The sequence below is a fragment of the Vipera ursinii genome (genome assembly GCF_947247035.1).
Source record: "Vipera ursinii genome assembly, chromosome: Z".
NCBI classification, from domain to species: domain Eukaryota; kingdom Metazoa; phylum Chordata; class Lepidosauria; order Squamata; family Viperidae; genus Vipera; species Vipera ursinii.
Window position 1 is genome coordinate 63,089,852 of NC_139517.1, and position 25,014 is coordinate 63,114,865.

Sequence of the window (25,014 nt, forward strand, 5' to 3'; positions counted from 1 at the left end):
TCCTCCACATGCTTACTGGACCCGTGCCCTTCCTGGCTGGCCTATGCAGCTCGAGAGGGGACACGTGGCTGGTTCCTAGCGGTCATCTCTGCTTCTCTGAGTGAGGGTCACTTCCCCACTGCCTTGAAGGAGGCGGTGGTGAGACCTCTCCTCAAGAAGCCCACCTTGGACCCATCCTCTTTGAATAACTTTCGTCCAGTCTCCAATCTTCGCTTCCTCGCGAAGGTTGTTGAGAGCGTGGTGGCGCACCAACTTCCTCAGATCCTGGATGAAGCGGTTTATCTAGACCCGTACCAATCGGGTTTCAGGCCGGGCTACAGCACGGAGACGGCATTGGTCGCTCTGATGAATGATCTCTGGAGAGCCCGGGACAGGGGCCATTCCTCTGTCCTAGTCTTATTAGACCTCTCGGCGGCTTTCGATACCATCGACCATGGTATCTTGCTGCGACGCCTCAGGGGACTGGGAGTGGGAGGCACGGTTCTGCGTTGGTTCTCCTCCTTTCTCCAGGGTCGCTCGCAGTCAGTGCTGACAGGGGGACAGAGGTCGACCCCGAGGCCTCTCGCTTGCGGAGTCCCTCAGGGGTCGGTCCTCTCACCTCTCCTGTTCAACATCTACATGAAACCGCTGGGTGAGATCATTCGCAGTTTTGGAGTAGGGTACCATCAGTATGCTGATGACACCCAGCTTTTCATCTCAACTCCAAACAATATCAGTGATGCCCTAGACGTGATGTCCCGCTGCCTGAAAGCGGTCCGGGAATGGATGGGGAGGAACAGGCTTCAACTGAACCCGGACAAGACTGAATGGCTGTACGTTCCGGCAAACCAGGATATTCAGAACATCCCATCGCTTAACATCGGGGACATGTTACTACCCCCTGTTGATAGGGCCCGCAACCTGGGTGTCCTCCTAGACTCGCAGCTCTCCCTAGAAGACCACATAGGAGCTGTGACCAAGGGGGCCTTCTCCCGGGTACGACTAGTTCGCCAACTACGGCCTTATCTGGACCTGGATTCCTTACGTACAGTCACCCATGCCCTTGTGACCTCTCGCCTAGACTATTGCAACGCTCTCTACATGGGGCTGCCCTTGAGATCCACTCAGAAGCTTTAGCTGGTGCAAAGTGCAGCGGCACGGACACTCTTGGGAGCCTCCCGATACTCCCATATCACACCTCTCCTCCGTGCGCTGCACTGGCTTCCGGTTGCCTTCCGTGTGAAGTTCAAGGTGCTAACAATGACATACAAAGCCCTACATGGCATGGGTCCGGACTACCTACGGGAGCACCTTCTGCCGATGTCAGCACCCCACCGTCCTGTGCGCTCCCACAGAGAGGGCCTCCTCAGGGTGCCACCGCTCAAGGAATGTCGGCTGGTGGCCCCCAGGGGGAGGGCATTCTCAGTGGGTGCGCCAGCCCTCTGGAACAGCTTACCAACCGAAATCTGGATGGCCCCCGACCTCCGTACCTTCCGACACGACTTAAAAACTTTCCTGTTCCAGCAGTCCGGCCTGGCATGATAGCGTTAATTGGGGTCCCAGTTTGTTTTCAATATTGTTTTTATTACTTTTTATTGTTCATCTGTAGACCTTCCTTCCTCTGTACACCGCCCCGAGTCCCTCGGGAGAAGGGCGGTTTATAAAAACTAATAAATAAATAAATAAATAAATAAATAAATTCTTAGATTGGAAAAGAATGAATGGCAACTGAAGTCTTTAAATATTTTAAAAGAAGAAAAAATAGTATAAACTTGGTTTCAGTCTGGGCAGTTACAGGCTAGATGGAAAGAAGATCAGAAAATTGGTATTTCAATATCAGATGGGAATTTGGTAAAGCAAATTAGAGATCAAAGTCGAGCGCATATAAGAAGGATATATAATGCATTGATAGAAATTGATTCAGAAGCGGAATTGGTTAAGGATTGTATGATAAAATGGGCCCAGAACTTTCAAGAACCAATAATAATGGATACTTGGGAGAAAATATGGGTTAGGAATGTTAAATTCACACAGGCACAAAATTTAAGGGAGAATTTTTACAAAATGTTTTATAGATGGCATTTAGATCCCAAAAAATTAGCATGTATGTATCCAAATTGTCAGCCAATATGTTGGAAATGTGGTTGTGATGATGCAATGTATTATCATGTATGGTGGACTTGTAGAAAAGTTAAAGCTTTTTGGATTAAAGTTTGGTGGAATATGCAGAAGATTTTTAAGAAAAAGATAAGATTTTTACCACAATTGTTTTTGTTGGGTATTATCACTGATTATACTGCTATAGAAACCAAATTGATGCTGAATTTAATAACAGCTGCAAGACTTTTGGTAGCGCAATACTGGAAGAAGGAGGACCTGCCTACTATTGAAGAATGGACTTTGAAAGTTTCGAACTTGGCAGAAATGGCTAAAATCTCGGCATATGTGAAAGATCACTCGCAACAGAGATATATAGTGGAATGGAAAAGATGGATTAATTTTATTCAGAACAAATATGGGACTACAAAGTATCATTTAGCATTTGAATAGTTATTAGTTATTGTAATTAGAGGCTATATTATTTTTCCTTTCTATGGTTAAGGAGAGTTAAAGTGCAATAGGGTTTAAAGAGTAATTGTAGTAATTAGAATATCTTAGAGTAAGATTGTATGATGTAATACCCTGTATTACATACTCTGGGAAGTCAGGGGTAGGGTGTTGGGATGGGAGGGATGGGGAGAGGGGTGGGGTAGATGGGGTATATGTTTCAGAAATGTATTTTAAAACTTTTCAATAAAAAGTTTAAATACTTGGGGGTTTATCTTTCAGTTTCAAATGCGAAATTATATAAAAAGAATTATGAATTGTTATAGTTAAAAATACAAAAAGAATTAGATAGTTGAAAAAAATTACAATTGTCCTTATTGGGAAGAATTGCAGCAGTGAAAATGAATGTTTTACCTATTTTTTTTATTTTTGTTTCAAATGATACCTATACTTAAAAAAGATTCAAATTTGGAGGAATGGCAGAGTGGTATTAATAAATTTGTTTGGGCAGGAAAGAGACCGAGAGTTAAACTTAAGATAATGCAAGATGTACGTGAAAGAGGTGGTCTTAAAATGCCCAATTTTAAATTATACTATGAGGCTGCGGCATTATCATCAATTAGTAATTGATTTAATTTAACACAAGGGAGATTACTGAATATTGAAGGATATGATTTGTTATATGGTTGGCATGCTTATTTATTGTATGATAAAAAAGTGGATAATGTTTTTAAGACACATACGGTATATTAAGATATGCCCTGTTGCGAGTTTGGAAAAAATATCGTTATAAGTTGAATTTTAAAATTCCAATTTGGGCAATACCTAAACATGCGATAGAAAATATAAATGTGTGATTTAAGCATGATGTGACTACATATAAAGAAATTCTTTGATTGGAAAGAAATGTGTGGCAATTAAAGCCATTTAATATTTTAAAAGAAGAAAAGATAGTACAAACTTGGTTCCAGTATGGGCAGTTACAAGCTAAATGGAAACAGGATTAGAAAATTGGTATTTTTATAGTAGATGAAAATTTGGTTAAACAAATTAGAGATCAAAGTCCTGCACATATAAGAAGGATATATAATGCATTGATAGAATTAGATTCAGAAACAGAACTTGTTAAAGATTGCATGATAAAATGGGCCCAGGATATTCAAGAACCAATAACGATGGATACTTGGGAAACAATCTGGGTCAGAAATGTAAAATTTACACAGGCACAAAATTTAAGAGAGAAATTTTATAAGATGTTTTATAGATGGCATTTACATCCTAAGAAATTGGCATCTATGTATCCAAATTATCAGCCTAAATGCTGGAGGTGTGGCTGTGATGATGCAACGTATTATCATGTATGGTGGACTTGTAAAAAAGTAAAAGCTTTTTGGATTAAAATTTGGTGGAATATGCAGAAGATATTTAAGAAAAAGATAAAGTTTTCCTCAAATTTCCTTATTTTTGCTGGGTATTACTATAGACTCTACTGCTATAGAAACTAAATTGATGTTGAATTTAATAACAGCAGCAAGACTTTTGGTAGCGCAATATTGGAAGAAGGAGGATTTGCCTACTATAGAAGAATGGACTTTAAAAGTTTTGAACCTGGCAGAAATGGCTAAAATCTCAGCATATTTGAAAGATCATTCGCAACAAAGATATATTTTGGAATGGAGAAAATGGATTGATTATATCCAGAATAAATATGGGACTAAAAAGTTTCATTTAGCATTTGAATAAGTATTAGATTTATAAGATTTGTTATTATTTAGTTATTTTTAAGGAGAGTTAAAGTGCGATAGGACTTAAAGTGTTATTAAAGCTAGTTAGCATATTATAGTTTACGATTGTTAGGGTTAATACCCTGTATTTGCTCTGGGAAGTCGGGGGGGGGAGGGAGAGGGAGGGATGGGTTTTTATGTTTAAAATGTATTTGTAAAACTCTTTAATAAAAAAAAAGATATTGAAGAGTATTGGGCTTAAAACGGAGCCTTGTGGTACTCCACTCCTTACTTCTCTCCATGTGGATGAAGTACCATTAAGTATGGTACTTCACTGAGTACGGTTTGTTAGCCAGCTACAGACCCATCTGATAGTATTTTTGTCTATCCCACCTTTTTCTAGCTTACTAAGCATCAGGTTGTGGTCTACTTTTTCAAATGCCTTACTGAAATCTAAGTATACTATGTCCACAACATTTTGCTGGTCTACTAATTTAGTCACTTTATCAAAGAATGAAGTGAGATTGGTTTGGCATGATCTGTTTTTAACAAACCCCTGTTGGCTACTAGTTATAACTTTGTTTGCTTCTAGTTTTTCGCAGATCTATTTTTTCATTATCTTTTCTAGGATCATCCCAGGTATCGATGTTAGACTGATTGTTCTGTAGTTTCCTGGATCCATTTTTTCCCCTTTTTGAAGATGGGAAACACATCCAATCAGGTGTTTTCCTGGTGCTCCAGGATTTTTGAAAGATATGGTGCAATGATTCAGAGATAACATCTGCCAGTTCCTTCACAACTCTGGGATGTAATCTGTCAGGTCCTGGTGATTTACATTTGTCAAGGTCAGATAGGTATTCTCTTACCATTTTCTTGCTTATTTTAATTTTTGTTTCTAATATGTCTTTTTTGTTTCCAGTTTGTAGTTTTTTGGTATGTTGGGCTACAATGTGTTTTTTTGTGAAGACTGATGCTAAGAATAAGTTAAGCATCTCTGCTTTCTCCCTATTGCCTGTTACTTCCTTGCCATGTGTAGGTTCACTCTTTAGTGAACCTACAATTTCATTTTTGTCTTTCATTTTGTCAGAGAGATCTTTTTGCAGCCATGCTGGTTTCTTCTTCAATTTCTTGTTTTTCTTTTTCAGTGGTATTGTGCTGGTCTGGGCTTTATAATCATATTTTTTAGAGTTTCCCATGCTTCTTGAGTTGTTTTTCCCTTTAGCATTTTCATCCATGGAATCTTTCCTAGATTCTCTTTGCATTTGTTAAAATCAGTTCTTTTGAAGTTTAAAACACTGGTTGGATTATTTTCTATTGCTTGTTTTTGCATTATATTGCATTCTAGTATGACACAATCACTTTCACACAAGGTCCTGGCAACTTCAACTTCCTCTATCCCTACACTATTAGCAAGAATTAGATCCAGTATAGCTTTACTTCTAGTTCTCTTCTCCACCTTTTGGATGACAAATTTGTCAGCTAGCTTGGTTAGGAATTTGTTTGATCTCCCACTCACTGCAGAATTCATCTCCCAGTTGTTATCTGGATAGTTGAAGTCTCCCATTACTACTGTTATGTGCTTCCTACTTACATTTTTTAACTGGATGCCAGAGAGTTCATATATTTCTTCTGATTGGTTTGGCAGCCTGTAATATATACTTATGGCAATGTCCCTTTTTTCCTTTTATATTGGCCCATATACATTCTGGAGGGATTTTATCTTTGATCATATGTTGATCATATATTCTCTTACATATCCTGGAGCACCAGGGAAGTATCTGAAGATTGGAAAAGGGCTGATGTGGTTCCCATCTTCAAGAAGGGGGAAAAAACAGACCCAGGAAAATACAGACCAATCAGTCTAACATCAATACCTGGGAAGATCCTGGAAAAGATAATAAAAAATAGATCTGTGAACAACTAGAAACAAACAAAGTTATAACTAGCAGCCAGCACAGGTTTATTAAAAGCAGATCATGCCAAACCAATCTTCACTTTAGTCAACTAGTGACTAAATTAGTAGACCAGTGAAATGTTGTGGATATAGTATAGTTAGATTTCAGTAAAGTATTTGACAAAGTATGTTACAATCTATTTCTTGGTAAAATGAATTTTAATTTTGAGAAAAGCAAAGTTTTATATTTAGGCAGGAAAAATCAAAGGTATAAGTACAGATTAGGCAAAATCTGGCTCAAAAACTGTAACTGTGAGAGGGACCTTGGAGTCCTAGTAGATGATTACTTGAATGTGAACCAGCAGTGTGCAGCAGCAGCCAAAAAAGCTAATACAGTCCTAGATTGTATAAACAAAGGCATAAAATCAAGATAACATGAAGTATTAATACCATTTTAGATAGATAGATAGATAGATAGATAGATAGATAGATAGATAGATAGATAGATAGATAGATAGATAGATAGATAGCCTTTATTGTCATTTTTTTACTGTGGGCACAATGGCACCCATTAAAATAAAATTCTTTGCTTGCTCTCAAAGTGTACACTTAGATAACACACTTTTAAACATACTATATACAACATATGTATAGACCTACGCCCTTACATTTAAGTAACATATAAATATTATGAATACATAAAGGAAGGAGGAAACTTTAAAGTTCACAAGGTTAATACTGTATGGAACAAAACTGTGATTGAATCTGGATGTTCTGCTTCAGATACTACAAAGCCTCCTCCCAGAAGGTAACAAAGAAAACAGGTCATGAAGAGGATGTGTAATGTCCCAGACAATCCTGCAGAGTCTGCTCAAGCAACGCTTATATGCTATGTCCTGGATGGAAGGGAGGGAACTGCCAATATTTTTTTCAGACATTCTCACCACTCTCTGCAGTGCCTTCCTGTCTGAAGCTTCCAAACCAGACTGTGATGCTGTATGACAGGATGGTCTCGATCATCCCTCTGTAGAAAGTGGGAAGGACAGGGGAAGGAAGATGTGCTTTTCTCATGTGATGAAGAAAATGCAGGTGCTGCTGTGCCCGCTTCACCAGTGTCATCCTGTTGAGCGACCAAGCCAGCCTACTTGTTAACTGCACACTCAGGAATTTGATGCTGGTAACCATCTCCACAGGTGAATCATTAATGCACAGAGGAGTGGGGCTTTGCCTGCTTTTTCTGAAATCAACAATGATCTCTTTGGTTTTTCCAATGTTTAAAACTAGGCTGTTCTGCTTACACCAGTTCACCAAACCCGCAACCTCCTTACATCCACAAACTTCACAATATGGTTGGTGGCAAACCTAGCACAATAGTCATGGGTGTCAAGGTTCCAACAGATGCAATTCTTCAAAGAACCTCGGGGCATTGTTTACCTTAAGGAGTCTTTAATCAAAAGAGCATAGCTTTGGCATGTACATGGTCAAGCCGGAATCTGGATTCCCCTCCCCTAAGCCCTCAGTATCAAAGCACAGTTCCTCCCTCTAATTACCCATTATAAATCAAATTCTCCAATTAGTTTGAATTGTAAGCTTTCCCTCCTGTTAAAACTCCCTGCGCCCTGTGCGTTCCCACAGCTCCCTGCGCCCTGTGCGTTCCCACAGAGAGGGCCTCCTCAGGGTGCCACCGATCAGAGAATGTCGATTGGTGGCCCCCAGGGGGAGATCCTTCTCTGTGGGCGCTCCGGAGCTGTGTAATCAGTTACCGGTAGAGCTCCGGATGGCGCCCGATCTTCGCTCCTTTCGTCGCGATCTCAAGACGTTTTTGTTTGTACAAGCCGGCCTAGCCTGATGGGGATTGGTGGGGTTTTTTATTTTTTGCATTCTTAATTTTATCTTTGGGGTTTTATAATTGTATATTAATTGTTTTAACTTGGGCAATCATTTAATTTCTTTTTAATGTTTGTATTTTGTATTTCACTTTTGCCCTGTGAACCGCCCTGAGTCCTCAGGGAGAAGGGCGGTATAGAAATATTATTAAATTGAATTAAATTAAAAACAACCCACCAAATTCTTATCTTCTCTTATTTCAAAATAGCCTTGAGAGACATTCTTTCTACTCCCCCCAGCATCAACTAATTCTAACTCTAAAACTCACACAAGTTTTAAAGGAGCAAAGCTGCCTCTCCACAAGTTGTCAAAGCAAGAACTGATGTTAGTTGCATTGACATTGGGTCAACAGGGTGAACAGCAGTGGATTTAGGATGCAGCCCTGAGGAGAACCTGTGCTCAAGAAAATGGTGTTCCAGCTCGCACATACTGGGGCCTGTTAGTAAGAAAATCAAGAATCCAGTTCCAGAAAGGAGTGTTTAAGCCTAAGGGGCCCAGTTTGTCTACTAGATGCAGGGAAATCATTGTGTTAAATGCTGAACTGAAGTCGACAACCAACAAACACACATGAGTATTTCTTATTATAATTACTCGCCGCTTTTAAACCTTCTGGGGGGTCTTTACTTTCCAGCCCTTTCCCATCAGGGGCTCAACATTTATAATCCTCAAGGAGAAGGAAAGAGAAAATCTTGCTCACCCAGCTTTAGCACGCAGTTGAAATTTCACTGATTAATAGTCATTTTCCTTCCTGTTGGAGACAACTATGGCTGGTAGATCTTAATAGCCTTTTCCTTCGTTTTTCCAGGGTTTCCTACAGTTTGCTCCGATCGGGTGCCCCCTGATCTGAGCTCCTGAAGTATTCCTCCTCCTTCATTGCCCCTCCAGGGCAACTTTCTGACCCTTTAAGGGTCACTAGATGAAGAAAAACCAAGCTGGAAAGCCGAGCACCAGCTTTTCCCAGTCTCGATGGCTGCCTCGATGGCTATCTCGATGGCTGCCAAACAGGAAGTCTGATTTTATAATTTCTTTGTGTTCAACATCCAATAGAATATTTGAAGAAATAATTTATGAAATGTCTCAAAGAATTTCTAAGAATCTGTATGTTATTGCCCTGCAGACATTTATTTAGTCTGAATCATATATTCCACACTGAGAGACCTCCATAAGAACACATACATGCACACAACCACTATGAAGCTTAAAGCAGTTTTTCATCATATTTCCATCAGAAATGAAATTTAGTTGCCCGCTCTCAAAGTGATACACATACATGACACCCCCCAAATCATACTACATACAACATATGTATAGACCCACACCCCTATATATACATAACAATAAAATATTAAATACTGTCCAACTTGAATATACTGTATAACGGAAGGAAGAAGCCTGAGAGTTCACAAGGTTAATGCTGTATGGAATGAAACTATGGCTGAATGTGGATGTTCTGCTACGGTTACCACGAAGCCTCCTCCCAAAAGGTAACAAGGAAAACAGGTTGTGAAGAGGATGAGTAGTGTCCCAGATAAACTTACTGAGCCTGTTCAAACAACACTTGTCATCATGAATAAGGCCCACTACTGTTGTATCATCTGCAAACTTTACAATATGGTTGGTGGCAAACCTAGCACAACAGTCATGGGTCAAATGCTGGTGGGAGGCTAGATACAATAAAGTCCTTTATCAGCTTCTCAAAGCATTTCATAATGGTGGATGTCAGTGCAACCGTAATCATTGAGGCCTGTAATTGTGGACTTTTTTGGCACTGGCAAGATGATGGCCATCTTAAAACATGATGGGACCACTGCCTGCTGCAATGAGAGATTGAAAATATTCATGAGAACACAAGCCAGCTCATCTGCACAATCTCTAAGAACACGTCCAGGGATGTTATCTGGGTCTGCTGCTTTCCGAATGTTAACTTTCCTTTGTGTTTCCTGGAGAGAGGTGACATCAAAGCTTAGCACTTGCTCATCAGGATGGGGCACAGATTTCCTAGCAGGAGTGCTATTTGATGTCTCAAATCTACCAAAAATGCATTCAGTTTGTTTAGTAAGTCCATGTCGTCCTTGCATCTCGGTGGATTCACCTTGTAATCCATAATGGTCTGGATTCCTTTCTACATTCGCCTGGTGTTTGTACGGTCTTGAAAAAAGTTCTGAATTTTCTGGCAATGGGCTTGCTTTGCATCTTTTATGGCACTTTTCAGATTTGCTCTGGCTGTTCTAAGTGCCAGCATGTCACCAGATTTAAAAGCCACATTCCGTGCTTTCAGCATCTTGCAGACCTCATAAGTCATCCACAGTTTATCATTTGTCCTCACAACAATGCTTTTCAGGACACAGTTATCATCCATGCACTTTTGGATATATGCAGACACCATGGTGGTATACTCTTCAACATTTGTATGTTGGTTATCAGTAGCTGCTTCCTTAAACATGCCCCAATCTGTGCACTCAAAGCAGTCTTGCAATGCTTCTATAGCTCCCTCTGTCCAAACACTCACCTGCTTTACTGTAGGTTTCACTCTGAGTAATAAAGGTTTATATGCTGGAATAAGCAGCACTGAGAGATGGTCAGAGGAGCCCAAGTGAGGGTGGGGGATAGCTTTGAAAGCATTCTTGATGTTAGAATAAGCAAGATCCAGTGTATTGTCCCCTCTGGTTGCAAAGTCCACATATTGATGGAAATGTGGCAGGGTAGCTTTCAAATCCAGTTGGTTAGTTTCCCACTGCAATAAATGCACCCTCTGGATGAGTAGTTTGTAAGTCGCTGATGGCATGACAGAGAGCCTTCAGGGCCTCTTCTCTGCATCAGGGGGGATATACACAGCTGTGATATTGGTAACAGAGAATTCTCTAGGCAGATAGAAGGGTCTGCATTTGATGGTCACAAGTTCCATATCTGAGGAGCACAGACTTGAAACCACCTTGGCATTATTACACCATCTCTCATTTATATAAAAAATAATTTGACACAGATGCAGCATACTAGACTACTTAAAAAAGAAAATATGATTATTATTAATAATAATCAACATCTAATTGTGAAGGCTGAAATATGGATAATATCTGCACTCTTCTGTTTGGAAAGAAAAATAGTTTAATTTTAATCCCATTATTTCTCTTCACTACAGCACAGTGAAGTGCTAAAACTGCTATATTCCTAAGGAAATAGCTTTTTCCTCTTTACCACTCCTTATAAGATAAAACCTTATCTACTCTACTTGCTACAAGGCTTTCTTTGGTAACTCCAGAACAAAGGTTCCAAAACTCTTCAGCTCATTAATTATCATGGGGCACAGTAGTTAGAATGCATTATTGCAGGCAAATTCTGCCAACTGCTGATTGTCAGCAGCTTGAGTTTCACCAACTCAAGGTTGACTCAACCTTCCATCCTTCCAAAGTTAGTATAAAATGAGGACCCAGATTGTTAGGGCAATATGCTGACTCTGTAAACTGTTTAGAGAGGCTATAAAACATTGTGAAGCAGTATATAAGTTTAAGTGCTTTTGCTATAGCTATTTCTACTTCATGAACTTCCAGGTTATTCATCCCCCAAAATTTATTATCTGAAACTAATTTAATCAATACTATTTTAACTAATAATATAATGAATAATAATAAAAAGTAATAACAACTAGCAAAACCTATCCGATAATAAAAGATCCAAACAAACGGGCAAGGAACTACAGGACAAATATATGCTTGTCAACAACTTTGAAATTGATAACAAGTATAATAGCTGATGTAGTCCAACAACATCTAGTTGAAAAAAAAGCTCTTTCCACCTGAGCAGAAAGGAAACTGTCCAAACATACTGTCCTCCAGCAAGGCAATACCGTGACATGGTTGTGGGGGTTTTGTGCTCTAAGGAAGATGAGAGCTATGCTAGAAGATAGGTCTCACTAGATGAGTCAGAATGCCTCTTTCAAAAGAAAAAAAATAGTGACATGTAAATTACAGAAACCCATACCAGTTCGGTCATCACCCAGATCAACAAGCACCATGCTAAGTGTTTGAGTTCCCGAAAATTTGGTGAAAAATGGGCTACAGGATTCAGGACTGCTGGCTGAGAACTACTGGAAGAAAAGGTGTTTGTCGGCAGCTAATATTCAGTGATAGAAAACAAACAAGTAACCTGTTATTATAGATCAACAAGAAGAAGATATTTGAAATTAATGCACCAGTTTTGGAAAGAACTACATACAGAACAAAATTGGAAGAATAGTTGATGTTTAATGTCAACATCAAAAATATAAAAGAAAGTGTTCACAGAAGCAAAATTGGAAGAATAGTAAATAACTAATTGGGGCAAAGGAAATAAACCCTTGCCAAAAGTAATTGAAAAGGTAGAGACAAAGCAGGGGGACCTGGATGTAGAGAAATCCAACATAATTATTCAATTGTTTTCATTTGAAAATCAGGCACCCTTTCCTTTGCCTCAGAAAGAACAAAGCCCTCTAACTGTAGAAGTAGAAGAATTTAAATAAAGAATCACTGAACATCTAGCACAGTACAAAAACAACAGGATAAGTTGTTTGAGTTAAAGCTTGCTCCAAAGAACAAGAATTAGCACAAGAATTAAAAGATGTCAATACTGTCATATGAAATGCAAGTAACAGTTCACTGCAAAACAACAACAACTAACATACAGTACAGCTGCATTATAACTGAAGGTGTGGGATGCAAAATCAACAAAGAAAAAAGAGAATCAAACAGTGCACCACCAAAATGGAAGTTCTGGTTGAAAAATAAGATCAATAAGCAGAGATCAGACATAAGTCAGCTAGAACAGATGAAAGAAAAAGAAACTGAAGAACAAGACCAAAGAATACCTGATCAAGAAATATCACCTAGATCAGAGGTCCCCAACCCCTGATCCATGGACCAGTACCAGTCTGCAGCATGCCAGCAACTGGTCTGCACAAACAAGCAAAACCCTATCCATGAGATGCAGCAGCACACCAAACCATGCCCCCTCTGGTCCATGGAAAAACCTCTCTCCACGGAACCAGTCCCTGCTGCCCAAAAGGTTGGGGACCTCTGACCTAGATCAAGGAAGCATTGGAAATAATAAATCAACATATAACAGCTATAGCCAAGAAAATAAGCAAATATAAAACTCAATTTTCTAATTATAACAAAATCTCCAATTTCAATCCAATCCAACATATTGCAAGGAGATGAAATTGACACCTGGCAAAATCTATCTTTTAATGAAATATACAGCCAAAGGCGCAGCCCCTGGCAACTACAGTCAAATTACTTGCTTACTAACAATTTTCTCATTAATAACTGGTATGGTAGCTGATGCAGTCCAACACATCTAATTGAAAACAAACTTTTTTTTGTCCCCAGAGCAGAAAGGAAACCACCCAAACAGCAGAGGAACTAAATTGGTACAATGATTCTAGAAAACTACAATACAAGGAAAACTATATGTAGTGCATGTAATGTAAACTGATTATAAGAAGGCATTTGATTCCCTGCCACATGATTGGATAATCAAATGCCTAGAAATAATAGAAGTCAGTAGAAACATCAGAAGTTTTGTGCAAAGATCAATAGCACAATGGAAAACAAGGTTATTGGTCAATGGTGACAGAATGGGGGAGGTTAATATCAAAAGAGGAATCTTCTAAGGAGACTCATTATCATCAGTACTGTTTGTCATTGTACTAATTCCTCAGTCAACAATACTGAATAACTCAGGCCATAGTGATCAAATACCAGGTTATCCCATCTCATTTACAATTATCTGAAACTGCATAGAAAGCTGCATGGAAGCACCATCTGAAATGGAATCATGCTCAACACTCTCCATATATATTGCCATGGAGGTCATCTCCAGGAACAAACTACAATAGGACAACATGATAGGCAAGACAATTCACTTGCATACCCTCCTCTGCTACTAGTTAGTCAATTTTATTGAAGTATGAAATACTAGATTGAAGATCTATCCAGATTATCTTCAGAAATGGATACTTATATAAACTGTCTGTTAATATTTGTTTTATTTCTTTTGCAAATAAAATTAAACCATGTTTTAAAAAAACAACGTTTCTGGGGACGTTCTCATAACAGAATTTTTCAGTTTTATGTTCCTTTTTTAAATGGCTATGCTAATCAGTTGAGATTTTGTGTGTTGCCATTTATAGTTTTTTATTTGTTAATTTTCTAGCAGAGTGACATTTAAAAAAACTTTAAATTTAATGTCCTACAGTGCAAAAAGTATACTTTGGTATGAGTTTTGTGTATGTGTGTGGGTAGGTATATAGAGTATACCTAAATAAATAAATAGTATATAATAATATAGTATACAATACAGTTTTAAAAGCAAAAGTCCTACCTCCTCGTTTGTTTAGTTTGGCAAACCCTGGTGAATAGCTATTTGATGTAGATGACAGAGATGATGAACTGCTGAAGAAGGAGGGTGCTAAGCTGGAGACCAAAGGTTCTTCACATTTTTCTGAAAAACAAAAAAAGCATGAAATTTTATAGATTTCTACATGGGTTTATTGCTCTATCACTTTTGAACACAAATTTGTATTTTGAGAATATAATACTTAAAAATCCAAGTTCCTGCAATATCTCAAATAACAAAAGCAAAATAAATAAATAAAATAAAAATAAATAAATAAAATCCACATAATGAATATATTTCACATTGGCTGAGTTTAATAATGAAATAGTATAAAAAGTATAAGAGTGCCCTGAATAAAATTCAGAAATGTTTGTTCCACAAGCCTGACTTCATATACATGTGTTCTCATATTTTCCTCAATTTGCTAGCATAATTGTAAGAATACAGTCAAAAGATCAGACCAGGGAAACTTGCAACTTTGTTTAATCAGTTATATAAGGTCACATCAGAATCCATCCTTCCTCCTTTCCTGATGTAATACTTTTCTACTTGAGATATGACATGCATAAATCTCCTCCCCAGATATGATCTGCAGGACTCTTTTCCCTCAGGGGATGCAGCACAGACAAGATCATAACCAAAATGACATGTCAAATCTAGCCTCATCAAGAAAGTTTTGATCAGAACTTGCAAAGCCATAACTTTAAATGGATGACATGTGAACCTAACCCCATCAATAAAATCCATTGTGCGTTGTGAAAAACATAGCCTAATGATTTTTATTTTTGTGAAGTTTTAAGAACTCAATGCTGTGAATGCAGGCCTTCAAAAATTAACAAAAAAAATCATTATTTGAAAAAATAAACTCCCAACTTCTATTGACTGATTAAATTGTAGATATGTTGGGATGGAAATTAATTTCCATGGGGTTAAAAATCTGATATTTGGAATGTATGCTTTAAATGAGTATAAAGCAATGTTCTATAAAGGACTTATAGAAAGACGAATGAGCTTTTCTCATGAGCTTTTCCAATAGGAGATTGGAATAATCCTTCACAAGTAGATGGAACTTTTGAGAAAAATATTAAAATTACACAAGATAAACAAAATATTTTATTTGATGGACAATTTAAAGCTTGTTGATGCATAAAAATAGCAATTCAAAAGATTCTACTTATTTTTCTGAAATAATAGATCTTTTAAAAAAATGGATATTATCTGGATTTTCTTGAATAAAATTTGGCAAGCAATTTTTTATCCCTAAATGTTAGCATGTGATTCATTGCTGTGAGCTTTCCTCTTAATTGTTAGTCTCAATTCCTAGTATTTCTATTTCTCATATAATTCTGTCCCAACTCTATCTCATAAATCAAGTGAAATTGAAATTAATATTTTATAAATATAAATATTAAATAAAATTATATTTATGATTCATCATATGTTAGCTTTTATACATAATGCTCTGGCTTTATTTTAAAAGGACCCTTGTTGATTTGGATTTATGCTTTAGCTATTTAGAACAAAACTGGAGAAGTGGGAAATCAACTTTGCCAACAAAAACAAAAGGAATAATTTTTATTTTTATTTCTTTATTTTTATTTCTTTTAACTAGCTGTCTTTAACTAAGATATTATAAAAGTAATTCTTAAACATCAAGGGTATGGTAAAAACAAGGAGTCCTGATAAGTTAAGCTGCTCTTTTTTCTTTCTTATTTTTCTTTTACTTTATTCCTTTTTTTATTCAAAATAAGCAAACCTTTTTCAGCACACCAAAGTAGCTGAACTAGGTGTATAATCCATTAAAATGAATCACTTCCCAAAGTCCCATTTTCCTCACTTTTCTTTGAATTTACCCTTTGTCTTCCCTTGCCTCCATGGATTAAATTCCCCGTAACTGGAATTTAATATATGGAGTATTAACTGCTAACTGCTTTAGATGTCTTTAAAACTGCTAATGCTAACTACTGAATATACCAAGTGATTATTTGATTGCCTTATGCTATCAGCCTCAAATATTATTTAACTATTGAAAATGTATAGTGATTATTTGATAGCCTCATATGCTGTTAACTTCAGAGATTAATAAATGGTTTTTCATTTCCTTTATTTCTAGAGCATATATTATTATTTAATATATTATAGTATTCAAGGTTCTGACAGAAATGGGATATTTTTGTAGGGAGTCAGTATCCCTTCCACCAGAAAATGAAATATTTTGGGGGATATTAAAACAAGTCAGGATAGAATATTTCCCCTGAAGGAGAAATGGAGAAAAAAAAAATCTTAGGCAGAAACCTGAGGAGGCCACTCTTTAAAAATGCAGATTTGACAATCCATTCAGAAAGACTAAGGAACAGTATTCATGAGCAAAACGCCTTCAGCCCCAGCCCCAACAGAAGGCTTAGCTGATGAGATTAGAAAAACTAACACTGTGAGGCCCCAAAGCAATGTATCCACAGTTATTTTAGCTTTGTAGCTTTCTTTGTTGCCTGCCATTCTATTGGGAGGGGAGGAGCCTTTGCAGATACTTTGCACTGTCTGCATTTGAGGAGACTGTGGAACTCCCCCAAGCCTGGAGGTCTGAGGATCGAGTTCTGGCTCCTGTAAACAATGGCTCCAAAGTGGTCAAGAGGGACTATGAGAACGACCACTTGGCAAGTGCCCAATTAACCCACTACCATGTCCATACCAGGTACTGGGAAGAGAGAAAAACTAGCAGCTTTACTGGACTCAGGCTGCACCTGCTGCATTGTCAGCCTAGAATTAGTGGGGATGACGGGAATAACCCTCAGGAGATTAAAGACCCCAATCACTTTCTGCCAGCTTGATGGGTCTGTCACAGGGAGAGTTCCTGTCAGTTTTTCTACAAGACCTTTGCACAACACCATGGGAGACCACTTAGAAACTTTAGCATTTGTTGTGGCTCCTAGCATGGAGTGACCATTAGTATTAGCTTTGGCATGGCTAAAGAAATGGAACCCCATAGCTTCCGCCCTCAGCGAACAGGAATTGCAGAGCCTCCCACTGGAATACTGAGATCTGGCCAAAGTATTCAGTGAACAGAAGTCGGATAAGCTTCTGCCCCATCAACCCATACACTGTGCCATTGAAATTATCCCAGGGGCTTCCCAAAGCTTTCCAAACCAAAGAGAATTTAAGAGACCACAAGAGAACTTAATAAACTTCATAAATTTATTGAAAAGAACTTAGTGCGGGGTTTCATCCAGCCTGCAAAACCCTGGGTGGCAGCCACCATGCTATTCAGAGAAAAGAAGGATGGGTCACTTTGTCTCTGTGTAGATTATAGAGGCCTGAACACTGTATACATGGAGAACCTGTACACCCTCCTCCTCATGAAGGATAAGTTAGCACACCTGCTAAAAGGAAAAAAAATTCTCCAAACTGGATTTGTGAGAGGCATATTATCACATAAGAATAAGGGAGGGGGCTGAATGGAAGACTGTGTTTAATTGCCCCATGGGTTGTTTCCAATTTAAGGTGCTACCTTTTGAATTGCAAGGTGCCCCAGCTGTGTTTATGTAATTAATTAATGAAGTTCTGCATGAACAACTCTACAAAGGGGTTTTAGTTTACTTTGATGACATCTTGATGTAGAGCGGTATTGAATAAACTGTGCTCTTGACTATTTGGGTTACTGCATTTCCAGTAACGGTGTTGAAATGGACCTGGAGAAAGTATGAGCTGTGCTATAGTAGGATCTTCCTCATACTAGAAAGCAGCTGCAAAGTTTTTTTTTTAGGTTTCACAAATTTTTACTGGCAGTTCATTCCCTCATTTGTGCAAATCGCACTCTCTATCACGAATCTATTAAAGACTAAGGGAGCAGGGACTTCCGGTAGCGCTGCCGTGCCGAATGGCAGTGTTTCAGAAGCAACCCAACCTTGGGAAGCATTAAGCGCTAGGAGACAGTGAAAATCAGCTGTTCCGTGGCACCGAAGTCTCTCCCTTGGGAGAAGATGGAGAGACGAGCCTGTCTGGGTAGAAGTAGAGCTCCCCTGTCAATTCCTCATTTAGTTTGGGGGTTGATAGGGTGAGTTCCCTCGGAGCCCAGGCTCTCTCCGCTCCCAGGATGCTTTCACTTCCATAAGGGAGTGGAACCAGATGCGACAACTACATCTGCTGCTTAGATGGGACTGTGAGTATTTTTTCTCTGAGAAGCAGGCAGAGCAAAACAGGAGGATTTGAATTTTCAAGTTGGATTTTAACTTTAACTCAGATTCATTATATTCTTCAAGCTTTAAGCTGATTGAAACAGAGCAAAAATGGCACTGGAATGTTGCTTTCTTGTATGAACAGACAGTTTTGGAAAGTTGCTACAAAGTTGTAACATAGCTTGAGATACAATTTGCAACTGATTCTAACCAGTACCAGATTTTGTGTATTTGAGAGTTTGCCCTTTTTTATTATTATTGAAGGATAAGGAATTTGGGAGAAAAACTTTTACTCTTTCTCCCACTTCCTTTTTTTCTGAACTTTGAAAGAGGAATTCAAAACTTAAGAGATGGCTGCAAGGCGTGGGGGAGGTCCTCCAATTTCTAAAAGTGCCATTTCTTCACCTTTATCAAAAGATGCAGGGCAAGCTACAATGAAACCTACAGCACAACCACCTTCCCCACCACCACCTGCATTTACATTGGCAGACATTCAGCAAGTTGTGATGCAATCAACACAAGTATTACAGCAAGAAATAAAGGAAACAAAGGAAGAATTTGTTAATCAAAATAAACAGATGAGGGGGGATATAGTGCTAGCACTTTAGGGCTTGGATGCACACATTGAACGCCTGGATGTTCGTGTGGATTCAGTTATGGAATATGTTGAGAATTTGGAAAATAAAATTATCAGTGCTGAACAGAAACTGGACAAGGCAGAGATTAAAATTGACAGAACAGAAGATGAAATTACTTTTTCTCAATATAGAGACATGGAATTTGCATTGCGTATAAGGGGTTTGAGAGAGAACCCTAAAGAAGATTTGGAATGGGAAGTGGCGCAAGCAGTGGCTCCTGTCTTGAAATGTGAACCTGAAGAATTAGTTAAAGAGATGGATAAAACATTTAGGGTTAATTCCTGGATTGCTAAACAGAAAAATTTACCTAGAGATGTAGTGATTTACTTCTCCAGGAGATCAACTAGAAATGCAATCATCCAAGCTTTTTACCGGGAAAGATTCCAAATTGCAGGCCAAGATATTATAATTTTAAAGGAGATACCCCAAAAAATTCTTAGAAAAAGAAAAGACTTCACCTTTTTGTCTGATGAGCTTAAGAAGCGACAAATTCAGTTTAGATGGGAAATACCCATTGGAATTGTGGTAACTTATGCAGGTACGAGGTATAGGTTGAACACAATTTCAAAAGCAAAAGATTTTTATACTAAGGTCCTTAAAGCAGGTTCACCACCGTCTCCTCAAGTTAAAAGAACAGAAGAACAGTTGAGTGAAGGGGCAATGTCACTGCCTCCTGAGGAGATGCAACAGGCTGAGACTATGGAGCAGAGTTTGGTGTTAAGGAGGACCCGAGAGAACAGAAAATGACTAGGGCTGCATACAAGCGTAAGGAAAAAGAGCAAAAACAGAAGCTTGTATTTGGTTTATCTATGCAAGATGCGGCTGTTTCAGAGCCCGTGGGAGGAGCACGCCCGAAGAGAGCAACAGGTAATCTTCAGGTCATGTTCCAAAGGCTCCTGGTCACCAGAGATGGTGAAGTTCCTGACATGGAATGTTAATGGTTTAAACTCACCACAGAAAAGAAAGAAAGTATTTTACTTTTTGAAACAACATAAAAATGATATTGTTTGCTTACAAGAGACTCATATTGCATTAAAGGACCAAACGTTTTTGGTTAATTCCCAGCTGGGAATACATTTTGCAGCCTGTGCTCTGGACAAGAAGGCTGGAGTGGTCATTTATCTAAGACAAGATTTTTCGGCTAGATTAATTGAATCGGATAAACAAGGGAGATATGTTATTATTGAACTGATGTTACAAGGAAAGAAAGTTCTTCTTATTGGATTATATGCTCCAAATAAACAACAGCAAAAGTTTTTTAAATTTTTACATCAAAGACTAATCGAATTGGATTATAAATCTGTTATTATGATGGGGGACTGGAATGGAGTTTTGGACTCATTTGAAGATAGGAGGGGATCTTCTAAAAACCCTTCTAATTATTCAAAATTGCCCAAAGCCTTTTTTGATTTGAAGGAGGATTTGGAGCTAAGAGATGTATGGTGGGAAAGGAATATGAAGGACAGAGATTTTACTTTTTTTCAGATAGACATAAATCTTTTTCTAGGATTGATTTTATTTTAATTACTACTGATCTTCTCTCTAGGGTTAAGAATGTTAAGATTTTTCCTAGGACATTGTTGGATCATAGTCCTGTTTGGTTGGAGTTCTTTGCTGAAGATGATAATAGAAGATCCTGGAAATTGAATGAAAACCTATTCACAAATGAGGTGTTTTTGCAGAAATGTAGAGAAAATCTGAAAGAATTTTTTGTTATAAATATGCATAAAGGTACATCGATGGGAATGGTTTGGGATGCTAGTAAAGCATACATGAGAGGGGTCTTGATTTATATGAATAATGCTTATAGGCGTAAGCAAATGCAAAGACGTAAAGATCTTGAGGAAGAGATTAAATCTACGGAGAAAGATTTTATTTTGAACCCATTGGATAATAATTTAAGGACCTCGATACATTTATTGAAAGATCAATTTAGTATGTTAATGGATGAGAAAGTAGCAACTAATTTGTGTTAAGCTAAGCATAATGCCTTTTGTAATGCTAATAAGCCTGGTAGGTGGTTGGCTTATCAATTAAGGAAGAAACAGAAATTACGTACTATAGATAAAATAGAATATAAAGGAAAAGAAGTCTATCAACAAATTGATTAAGAGGAGTTTCTTAGATTTTTACTCGAAATTATATTCTAGAGAAAACATACAAACTTTAGATATAGATAAATATTTACAGGAAGCACATTTTCCTAGGCTTTCAAAAGAACAACAACTTGAGATGAACTGCTTAATAACATCAGAGGAAATCTCTTTAGCTATTAAACAGATGAAAGTGGGCAAGGCCCTGGGAACAGATGGATTAACAGCAATTTATTATAAAACATTGTTGGTTGAAATGATTGAACCTTTAAAGATGTTGTTTAATGAAATTCAGACTGGAGGAGCAGTTCCTCCATCTTGGAGGACAGCCTTTGTATCATTGATTCCAAAGGAGGATCAAGACCTTACTCAACCTAAAAATTATAGACCTATATCGCTTTTGAATATAGATTATAAGATCTTTGCTAAAGTATTGGCTAATAGATTAATGCAAGTTTTAAAGCAAATGATTCATAGTGATCAATCAGGATTTATATCTGGAAGGTATATGAAATATAATGTAAGACAAATTGTAAATTTGCTTGAATATTTGGATAAGAACAACCAAGTCCCTGCAGCATTGATATTTTTGGATGCAGAAAAAGCTTTTGATCAATTGAATTGGAAATTTTTATTTAGAGTTGTTGAGGAAATGAATTTTGGAGAAGGATTTTTACATTCTATTAAAGCTGTATATCAACAACAAACTGCACAAATTATAATTAATGGGGGGTTAACAGAGATGTTTAAAATTGAAAAAGGTACAAGACAGGGATGCCCCCTATCATCATTGTTGTTTGGACCCAGATTGTTGGGGGCAATTAAGCTGACTTTGGAATAATGCCGCTTGGGGGGGGGGGCGAAAGCCCTAATAAGCAGGCATATACATAGAATGAAGGCTACTGCTAAGCTTGTAAACCGCCCTGAGTCTTCGGAGAAGGGCGGGATATAAATGGAATTAAAATAAAAAAAAAATAATGTTAGAGATTTTATTAATTAAAATTCAAGAGTCTTCTATGATAAAGGGAATTAAAATAAAACAGAATGATTATAGATTGAGAGCTTTTGCTGATGACTTGGTTGTGACATTATCTCAACCGATACAATCGGTTATAGATTTGATGGAAATTATAACTCAGTATGGCAAGGTTTCAGGGTTTAAGGTAAATAGTAATAAGACTAAGATATTGTCTAAGAATATGTCTATGAGTGAAAAGGAAATGTTAATTAAATTAACAGTTTTTGAAATAGTAAAAAAGGTTAAGTATTTAGGAGTGTATATTGCAGCTTCAAATGCAAAATTATATAAGAATAACTATGAAACACTATGGTTGAAGATAGAAAAGGATTTAAATAATTGGAAAAAATTGCAATTATCTCTATTGGGAAGAATCGCAGCTGTTAAAATGAATGTTCTGCCGAAGTTTCTTTTTTTGTTTCAAATGATACCTATATTGAAAAAGGATGCCAACCTTGATGAATGGCAGAAGGGTATTAATAAATTTATCTGGGTGGGGAAGAAACCAAGAGTTAAATTTAAGATTCTGCAAGATGCTAGGGAAAGAGGGGGACTCAAGGTGCCTAAGTTGAAATTGTATTATGATGCGGTGGTCGTGACATGGGTTAGCAATTGGCTTAATTTAACTAATAAAAGAATACTCCACCTTGAGGGTTGGGATTTGGTATATGGATGGCATGCATATTTGCTTTATGATAAAAAGGTAGACAGGGCTTTTAAATCTCATATTCTTAGAAGTGCTTTGCTGTGTGTCTGGAAAAAGTATTATTATAAGTTAAATTATAAAATACCGATTTGGGGAATTCCCGGACACGCGATAGAAGGTGTATCTATAGGAGTGAGTTTGGATATGTTTTCCTATAAGGAATTACTTAGATTGGAAGGGAATAATTGGCAATTTAGATCATTAGATGAGTTAAAACAAGAAAACATAAGTTACTCTTGGTTCCAATACACCCAACTGAAAGCTAGGTGAAAGCTGGATCAGAAGGTTGGCATTACAATTATAGATGAAAACTTAGTAAAACAAATTAGAGATTTAAATCGTGCACATATAAATAGGATATATAATGTTTTAATTGAATTGGACTTGGAAACGGAATTAGTTAAAGATTGTATGATAAAGTGGGCACAAAACATACAGGAACCAATTCCATTGGATACTTGGGAGGTAATCTGGGTTAGAAATGTTAAATTTACTCAGGCTCAAAATTTAAGAGAAATTTTTTATAAAATGTTTTATAGATGGTATTTGGATCCCAAAAAGTTGTCTAACATGTATCCTAACCTTCAGTCTAAATGCTGGAGATGTGGTAGTTTAGATGCTACTTATTTTCATATGTGGTGGACTTGCAGAAATATAAAAGCTTTTTGGATTAAAATTTGGTGGAACATTCAAAAGATTTTTAAGAGAAAGATAAAGTTTTCTCCACAATTGTTTTTATTGGGTATTGTTGTAGATTGTGATACTAAAGAAATTAATCTGATGTTGAACTTGATAACAGCAGCACGGTTACTGGTGGGACAATATTGGAAGAAGGATAGTTTGCCTTCTATAGAAGAATGGGTACTTAAGGTATCGAATCTTGCAGAAATGTCTAGGATTTCTGCTTATCTGAAGGATCATTCACAAGAAAGATATATTTCAGTTTGGAGGAGATGGATAGATTATATTCAGAATAAATATGGACTAAAAACTTCCATTTAGCTTATGAGTAGATTTTAGATTTTTATTAACTTTAGTATTAGTATTGATTATATTTTTGTTTAAGTTATTATTATTATGTTTTTAATAATTTGAATGTATCAATGTTAAAGGGGAGTTAAAGCACATTATGAATTTGGTTAATTTTATAATGGATAATTTTAGTTAGAATATGATTATTATATTTATGACCCTGTATTCAGCTCTGGGAAGTGGGGGAGAGGGGGGGTTGGGGTGGGTGGGTTTTGGGGATGTTTTGTAAAAAATTTTTTTGTAAAACTCTTTAATAATAAAAAAAGAAGACTAAGGGAGCAGACAAAACAAAACCCAGCCAGCCCTGAAGTGGACTGGGGAGGGTCAAACCACATTCAAGAAGTTAAAGAGACTTTTCTCTATGGAGCCAGGTTTAAAGCACCCAGACCCGGAGAAAGCTTTTGTCATTCAGGCCAATGCTAATGATGTGGCCATAGGAGCAGTCCTACTCTAAAGGAATGAGGAAGGCCAGCTGCAACCCTGTGCTTATACTTCTAAAAAACTCTCTGAAACTGAGCAGTGGTGGGTAGCCTGAGAGAAGTAAGCCTATGCTGTGTGATGGGCCCTTCTAACGTAGAGACATTTCCTAGTGGAGAGCAAAATACCATTCCAAGTATGGACTGATCTTAAGAACCTGGAAGCAATGAAAACTCCTAGAAACTTGGCCCCTAAACAAGCATGGTGGTCCCAACATTTCCACTGATTTAACTTTACAATCTGTTGCCTCCTTGGGGGAAGGAACCTCTTAGTAGATGTTTTATCTAGAATGCCGCAATATAACAGTGTTAAATTGGAAGTAATTGCGCTATTTATGCCTCCTAAGCAATTTGCAGCACCTGTCACTACTCAAGCACAGAGCAGAATCATGAAGCCAATAGATTGAACAGTGTGCCAGGATTTCAAAAAAGCACTAGAGACTGATGAGTGGTTTCAGAATCACAAGAACTTATGC

At 37.6% G+C, this 25,014-nt stretch overlaps 1 protein-coding gene across 1 annotated transcript in view; it reads right to left on the reverse strand.

Moving 5' to 3' along the window:
- The window catches only part of CNTNAP2 (contactin associated protein 2), a gene marked incomplete at its 5' end in the record, with an annotated part of 1,430,381 nt that overhangs the window by 927,079 nt on the left and 478,288 nt on the right, over positions 1-25,014 (reverse strand). The window contains one exon of the mRNA XM_083378276.1: positions 14,389-14,508. Within this exon, the coding sequence (XP_083234402.1) occupies positions 14,389-14,508 (120 nt within the window). The remainder of the gene's footprint in view (positions 1-14,388; positions 14,509-25,014) is intronic.